At 42.0% G+C, this 8,332-nt stretch overlaps 1 protein-coding gene across 1 annotated transcript; it reads left to right on the top strand.

The window, feature by feature from the left end:
* Positions 1–2,413: 2,413 nt before the first annotated feature.
* On the top strand, positions 2,414–7,825 carry LOC138969016 (uncharacterized). Its single transcript, XM_070341705.1, has 2 exons — positions 2,414–2,732; positions 3,629–7,825. The coding sequence occupies exon 2, from the start codon at positions 3,763–3,765 to the stop codon at positions 4,270–4,272; it is 510 nt and encodes a 169-aa protein (XP_070197806.1). The 5' UTR covers positions 2,414–2,732; positions 3,629–3,762; the 3' UTR covers positions 4,273–7,825.
* The last annotated feature ends 507 nt before the right edge of the window (positions 7,826–8,332 follow it).

The following is an 8,332-nucleotide window of genomic DNA, read 5'->3' as shown; positions in this document are numbered from 1 at the left end:
TTTGACTGATTGTTTTTGATTGTTGGTGTGTTATTTTGTGTGTGTGTGTGTGTGTGTGTGTGTGTGTGTGTGTGTGTGTGTGTGTGTGTGTGTGTGTGTGTGTGTGTGTGTTTCTTTGATTCTGTGTTTCGGTCTTTGTTTGTTTGTTTCTTTCTTTCTTTTTCTTGTTTTTGTTGCTAATGATAGATCCTGACATTCAGACTGAGTCTGCAAAGGCCAGACGTATCCAATGTATGTAGGTTTTGTTTTGTTTTTTTTTCTTTCCATTTCAGAAAACCGATCTTGTTGTCCATGGACGTCATCATCTAGACTGAAAAACAATGGACTGCTCGTATTCAGCATATCACGTATCTTCTTCCATTACGGCATTGTGCGCTCAAAAAGTAGCATTATTTTTATTTTTTAACGTATTTGTTGTGTGTTTGTGAGCATATAATACGTCGCAGGTTTATTGTCACCTTATACCGCGAACCACAACAGTCCGTGTTGATTTAAACTGGACGATAATGAGATTAACAAAACCATAGCACACACGCAGTCACGCATTTACAACCACACACACACAGACACACACACACACACACACACACACACACACACACCCACACTCACACACACACACACACACACACACACACACACACACACACACACAACCACACATGCGCGTGTACGTGTGTGTATGTTGCGTGTCTGTCTGCATGTCTTTCTGTTTATATGTGTCTTTTTCATTGTCTGTGTTAGTCTGTATTCATGTCTATCTGCATGTCGTCAGAGCCAAAAGAGCACATACATTTTGCTAACAAGCATGGACACAATTGATTATCAAGAAGAAAAAAAAAACTGAGTACTTACTCGTTTCCGAGTCGTGTCCCTCACGATTGGAACATTCGGTCATGTTCGATGATAATGTCTACACTGTAAACTGAGGTGTTCTACTTTCGAACATTTACCAGAAAAAAATATTGCTGACAAAGTAAAACCAAAATACAAACACACACAAAAACCACCGTAAGATTGTAACGAAACAAATTATCAGAATTATCCTGATGGTTTATATAACAGCAACCTCGACGAGCATGGAAACTGCCAATAACAATAAACAGTCCATTAGAACTGATTAATTCAATTTATGAAACTGTTTAAAGCATTCATCGTGGCCTTCCATTTGTTTTTCTGTGGTGACCTTTATAGATTGCCCTAGCAATAATTAATCATTATAGATGATAGCATTTTGCCCCAGGAACATCTCTGCTCTTTGGTAAATTAAACGACTCCAAAAGACGAGAACTGAACTGCTACAAAACGCCGCCTGCAAGTGCCTGCTTGTCGGTCTGTCTGTCTGCCTCTCTGTTTGTCTGTCTGTACAATACGCAGCACGCAATTGCCACGAAGCTATGTCTGTCTCTCTCTCTGTCTCTGTCTCTCTGTGTCTCTGTCTCTGTCTCTATGTCTCTGTCTCTGTCTCTGTCTCTCTCTCTCTCTCTCTCTCTCTCTCTCAAAATGTGGTACGGCCCCATCCCCCCTACCCTTGTGAAGAGGCTAAGCCTCAGACAATTAAACATTCGTATTCGTATTCAAAATATCTCTCTCGCTTTCTCTCTTTAAAGTATACGTTTAGTTCTGATTTCTATTGCTGTGTAACCGCGTTACAAGTCTGTGTTTATTCTTCAACTATACTGATAGTTATGAGTGGATCCGTCTATATATGTCCTTCTTATGGCGAAAGCCAGCTACATATCCAAAAGCAAATCAATGCTCATTTTCTCACAATCTTTAAAAACCAAAAGTCTTTGCTAAAGAAAACATAGGTTCCTAAGTATGTGGGTGTGTTTTTAAACATAATTTTTGGAAGACCTTTTGGCGATTTGCACTTTAATTCTTGATGTTAAACTGTTTGGTTTGCGTTTGTTATTGCAATGTTCCAACGCTATCCACATATCTATATATCTATCTATCTATCTATTTCTATCTTATATCTATTTATCGATTTATCTATTTCATCTATCTATCTATCTACCTAAACATGTACCTACCTACCTACCTACCAACCTACCTACCCACCTACCTATCATTTCAGTATCTATCTCTGTCTCATTGTATCTATCTATCTATCTCAGGCTAGCTGAAACCGTTGAGAAAGTCAGTCTCTACTACAAAGCGCAATACGGCTGACTCTTTCTCTGCAATTGCTGGAAATCTCTCTCTCTCTCTCTCTCTCTCTCTCTCTCTCTCTCTCTCTCTCTCTCTCTCTCTCTCTCTTTCCCACGTCTGCCACTCAGTGCAGACTGCAACCTTTTTCATGACGTCACGAGGTCGGCCAACACTCCGACCAATCAGTGACGAGGGAACTAGGGCATCGCGCCGTGTCGTCTGCTCCGCTACCGTTATATTGAAACGCGGCACCGTGTGTCTGACAGAAGTCGATTTTCTTGCTCCACAGAAAGCAGCAGAAAGAAAGTAGTTGAACAACTCAACAGCATTTTCTTTCAAAGACTTGAACATTTGTTTCTCAAAACTGTGTTTCTGTTCACCTTGGAACTTTGCAGTGGAAACTTGCTTAACAGAAACTGAGTTGAGTTTTCCGTCTGCACTCTGCTACGGAACTACAGTGAATCAGTTTTTAAAGTCTTGCAAGCGATTACCTACCACGTACCCACGTGTTCTCTCCTGCTTGTATTTTAATTGATCCACGTGTGGAGTTTACCGCTTCTTCAGTGCTTCGTTTAACGGTAAGTTTTTATTTGAGTCTGACTGTTGTATTTGTTTATTTGTCTGTTTGTTTGTCAGTTCAGAATGTTTTGGAAGCATGATGGAATGGCATGGGGACTGATTTTAAAGCGGAAATTAAAATTAATGTTGCAAACATGTTAGAACCGCGACTTTTGAGGCGGCGCTGTTACATGTATTGCATATTATATGATGGACCGGTAAGTCTAACATGTATGTATATCAATCCAGGTCACAATAATTATCTGATGCATAGGTCACTATCCGATAAACTCAATGCAATGCCCACATGAGAATGATAAATTGAGATAAATCTAATCGCTGGCTTTGGCAGTGACTTAAGTGTGCTCTTTATCTAATATTATATTAAACCTTGTGTTAGTGATGACCACCGCTATGACCTCTATTCAGGTTAAGTTTTTGCCGGTTTGACCCATATTGAGACCGGCTTTAACCTTATTAGTATTTATAATGGGTTGTCATTCTGAATGATGGCAATAATCGCTGTTTCAGTTGCACTTTAACAGATTTCTCTAGCATAGTCTATTACCTTTTTACATTGTTAAAAAAAATGTGTTTGTCTGTCACGGATTGCATTGCCGTTTACGTTGACTTGCCTTGTGACTGATAACACGGTAACGTTGTCCATGCTGGTGTGATTGTGTCATACTATCTGTGTCGATTGATGACCCCGCTGTGACAAGTTAGGCTTAGTAATATATTTGTTTGCAATATAGTTATGAAACTCGCACTTCACTCAACGCTATACTATTATGTAGTATAAATCGTAATCAAATCGCAGATATATGGGCGGTGCGGTTAATTCGGTCAGGTGCAGTTTATATTGTTTGACGTCATGCTCATTATTATTCATAAGCCTTTGTCTTTCTGTTCACAGATTCACTGAAAGTTGAGGTTCTATCCACAACCGTCTAAATCGTCAACATTGCGACGTCAGAGAGAACCCCCTTCCAGCGCCGAACGGCCAGACAAAACCACCCTACCCTCGCCACCACCACACCCCGTGTGACCATGCGTCAGTCTCTGTCCCCATCCAGAATGGTCATGTCCGGAGAGGCCAACACCCAACGGCCTGCGAAAGGCCTGGACAACGCCATCAACCGGGATGACAAGTACGAGATCAAATCAGGACAGCTGCTGCTTCAACACCGGATAGGCAAGAGGATGGCCTGGCTGCCTGTCTTTGTCAGGGTGTACAGGAACGCTTTCGAGCACTTCGCGGTGATCAGCAAAGACCAGGTCATCTCCTCCAACTCCACGTACGTAAACTTGAGGTCGTCGCACAGCGCGGTGCCCGGGGAGACCCTCACCCAGTTCAAGGTGGTGCAGAACAACTACGAAGGCACCGTCATCAACTTCGACGCCAGCAACAAAGACGATGTTCACGAGTGGGTTGACGCTTTCATGTGTGCCACCCCTCCCTGTTCCCCCACCACGGGGGGCATGTCCCCCACCCTCTCCCCTGCCATCCCCCGATCCCCCGTCATGCCCACGTTATCGGAGCTGGACGAGGAGGAATGAAGGAGCTTTGCTGATGGCTGAGTCCTCAGCCCGTGACTTTTTTCATTCCAATTGCTTCAATTGAGAAGCTTGACGAGTTCTCTGTCCTTTGGACTTTTGTCCTCGGTTTGTCTCCGATGTCAAACAGTTGTCCCGCTGTGAAGAGGGGAGCGAGGCAGCAGCTGTTGAAACGATGGCGTTGATGTTGGTGAAATGTCATTCGCGCTTGGCTTCAGTTTGAGCGGACGCCGGTCTGGCTTCGACGAATAGTCTTAAAGTCGAAAGGGCAGCTTCGTTCCAGACCGAGACCAGCTTTGTGAACGAGCAGTTCGATGTTGAGTTGTCTGACACAAATGCTTCGACGAGAGGCACACATCAAACAACCACTGCATCTGAGATTATCCGGACTTGAATCTCTTGATCATGGGACGACGAAAAGCATCTGACGCTGAATAGTTTCTGCTCAAGTATGTTGTTTATGATTGCATGTGATGTTCGTGGTTTAATGCTCATGCTTCTGCAATACTGAACAATGGTGGTCATACACTTGGCCAGCATGAGAATTCTAGTCAGGCAAAGACATAAACTTTTATCTCACAATCGTGATCTCTATGTGTTAAGCACACACACAATTCTCACGCTTCATTGACGCTTTTTTTGTTTTGTTTCACGATTGAAAGAATGAATGTGAATGTATCATTTCAATGACTAATGATCATGTGATATGAGAAAAGACAAAAATTTGACAACAAACTCACTATTTGTCAATTAACACTTGCATGAGCTTACAAGAAAAATATAAGCACTGCCATTATCATGTACATTGTTCAATGCCTGCAATGTCTGTCCTGATTGTTTACAACTCTCTCCACACATCGAGGGCTTAGTGCGAGCTGTCATTTGTAATGCTATTATCTCATTACGCGAATGCCTGTAGTGAAGGATTTGTTGTCACGCAAAGCTCCTATTTCGTGATCATAACAATATTGCGTGAGAGAGAGAGAGAGAGAGAGAGAGAGAGAGAGAGAGAGAGAGAGAGAGAGAGAGAGAGAGAGAGAGAGAGAGAGAGAGAGAGAGAGTAAACAAGCAACCCAGAAAGAGATTTATTGCCAAAGCAAACCAAAACTGTGCCCCTGTTCTTTCCATTTTTTTTCTGAAAAAAATCTGCGAGGTTACAAAGTGTGTCTAGACAGCACTACTGCGACCAACGTTTAGCACGTGTGTACGCAGCCACTTGTTTACATCGAACAAAGGCGGATGTATAGTTAGCGGCGTGCTTCGCGTTATCAGCAAAGCGCACTGTTCCGGTCAGAGAAAGGGAGATAGAGCTCCACTCAGCTATGCAGGAACAAGTTTAGTGTTCCTGAATGCAATTTGAAGTTGTTGCGGGTTGTTGTGATTGCTGCATGTTGAAATGTTAGAGAACTGCTGAATGTTTGTTTTTTCAAAATTGTTTTACAATACTGAATAGCGAAAAGGGAGACCCAGAAAGAAAGCAGATAACGAAAGAAAGAAAGACACCGTATGTAAATGTCTGGTTGATGAGTTTGTTAAGTTTAAATGTATTTGAATTATATACATATCTGTCATTCTCTCTCTCTCTCTCTCTCTCTCTCTCTCTCTCTCTCTCTCTCTCTCTCTCTCTCTCTAACTCTCTCTCTCTCTGACACTGCCTACTTTCTTACACTGAATGTGGCCTCAGCTATAGAATGTAGACAACGTTATTGATTCCGCGCACTCAGTCGCAGGAAATAAATATGTCCTCTTCGCAGGAGCATTATCGATTTGTTTAAGCATCTCTCGCACCGAAGACATTAGCTTTTTTGTTTGTTTATTTTTTAACGTTAAAGTAGTTGTTATTTTTGTTGGGTTCTTTTCAAGCTCGAACGAAAGACAACTTACATTTCTTTAGGCTTGCTAGCTTAGTGTGCTCCCAGTCTTTTTTCTCTGGAGAAAAAAAAGCTCTAGTTGCAATCTCGTACCAACGATACCCCCCCCCCCCCCCCCCCCCCCCGGCGCCTCTCTCTCTCTCCACTCTTTACATTCTCGCCGTGTTCTCAAAGTTATTTTCCTCGCTCCTTTTCTGTGAAGATGTTGATTGAGGTCATTCCAGTGTTTTTGTTTCGAACTAACTGCGACGACTGATGTCTCGGAGACAAATAGGGACAGACATGATAGTTCACTGGCCTCATGTCTCCCAAGGTGTGTGTAGTTCAGGAAGAGATGACGCGCTGTAATGTTAGTGTCGGTGCAGGAGGGTATCTTGCCATCGTCTCTCTGACGTAGTCTTTGATTTGCTTGCGTAATCAATAGAAAGCAAAGGATTTCCTTGTTTGTAGCTAGCTTTTACTTGGGTATGCCGTGTTCATTTAGGTAAGAGAGAGTAAGAGGGAGAGAGAGAGGAAGAGAGAGGGAGAGAGAGAGTGCGAGAGAATGTATTTCTTCTTCTGTGAGACTATTTCAATTGACGCTTTAGCAACATTCCAAAAAGGTGTATTTGTGTCATTCAATGTTTTATATGTGACAACAAATCGCTTACATTACCACTATCTTTGTAAACATATCACCTTCACAACTCATTGTACCAAATGTATATATTACTTCAAATCTCTGGTTTTGTACAGTCATCGGATTGATATTTTTCTTATATATGTAACATTCGGTGATAACTGACACACTGTTACAGTTGTGGGTGATATTTGTTCATTATCCATATTGAGAATATGTGATCTTCCCATGGTGCGTGTTCACGGAATGTTAAAAACAATATCTGCTTGAGAAGTATTCATGGTTTTTTTAATTTATATTTTACTCACATCTCTCTGTCTCTGCCTGCCTCCCTGCCTGTCTTATTATATTCTCTTCCCCCCCCCCCCCCTCTCTCTCTCTCTCTCTACCGTAAGTTGCAGTATTTCTCGATTGGTTTGTCACATTGCTAGCGATATGGCCTTGGCCTGGGATAATTGAAACCCTCCAACACAAACGGTGAAAAGTACGTCAAACCATTATTCAACAGCACGTGACAAATCTGCATCTCTCTCTCTCTCTCTCTCTCTCTCTCTCTCTCTCTCTCTCTCTCTCTCTCTCTCTCTCTCTCTCTCTCTCTCTTTCTCTCTCAATTTTTGTAACTTGAGATAGCCTACGTGTTGTTTTCAACAAGTGACTTTGGAAAATATCTTATTACCAGGAAAGAAAGCGTTGAGCTACGACTGTGATAACAAATAAAAAATAGTTTATGTCTAGTGTCTGAATAGCCATCACGACCTGCTTGGATGTGCATTCGACTTGAAAAAAAGAAAGTTAAGAAGCCTTTTGGCTATTTTCGCTTTATATATTTCACTGACTCGTTGCAATCTCTGAGGGACTGAGAAAAGGATATTATGTTGCAATGGTGATACTTATCTCTGACTTATAATGAAAAGCGACAGCATCATGTGCATTAAAAATGTCATTTATCAACTGTGCTGGAATGCATTATGATGTGTTTGTTTGAATGTATTTGTTACAAGATGTGAACATTAACATTGAATGGTCTAAGTGTTTATGAAAATTAAATGAATATTGAAATATATAATTGTGTCCCCGTTCATACACGGCAAGAGAAAGAGAGAGAGAGAGAGAGAGAGAGAGAGAGAGAGAGAGAGAGAGAGAGAGAGAGAGAGAGAGAGAGAGAGAGAGAGAGAGAGAGAGAGAGCGCGTGTGTGTGTCACAGTGTGTGTGTGTGTATGTGTGTGTGTGTGTGTGTGGTTTTGTGTGTGTGTGTGTCAGTCTGTCTGTCTGTATGTCTGTTTTCATTCTTTGACACGGGAAAACACACTTTCAGAGTGAATATATCCAACATCCATTTCTGCAACGTAAAAGCAACACACACACACACACACCCATACACACACACACACACACACACACACACACACACACACACACACACACGAACACACACATATTCACGCACACACACACACACACACACACACACACACACACATACTCACGCACACACACATACACACACACATACACAAACACACACACACCACACATACACACGCACACACATACATACACACACACACACACA

This window comes from Littorina saxatilis, linkage group LG6, assembly GCF_037325665.1.
Source record: "Littorina saxatilis isolate snail1 linkage group LG6, US_GU_Lsax_2.0, whole genome shotgun sequence".
Classification (NCBI taxonomy): domain Eukaryota; kingdom Metazoa; phylum Mollusca; class Gastropoda; order Littorinimorpha; family Littorinidae; genus Littorina; species Littorina saxatilis.
Note: the sequence above shows the minus strand (reverse complement) of the source record. Positions and strands in the feature narration are given on the sequence as shown.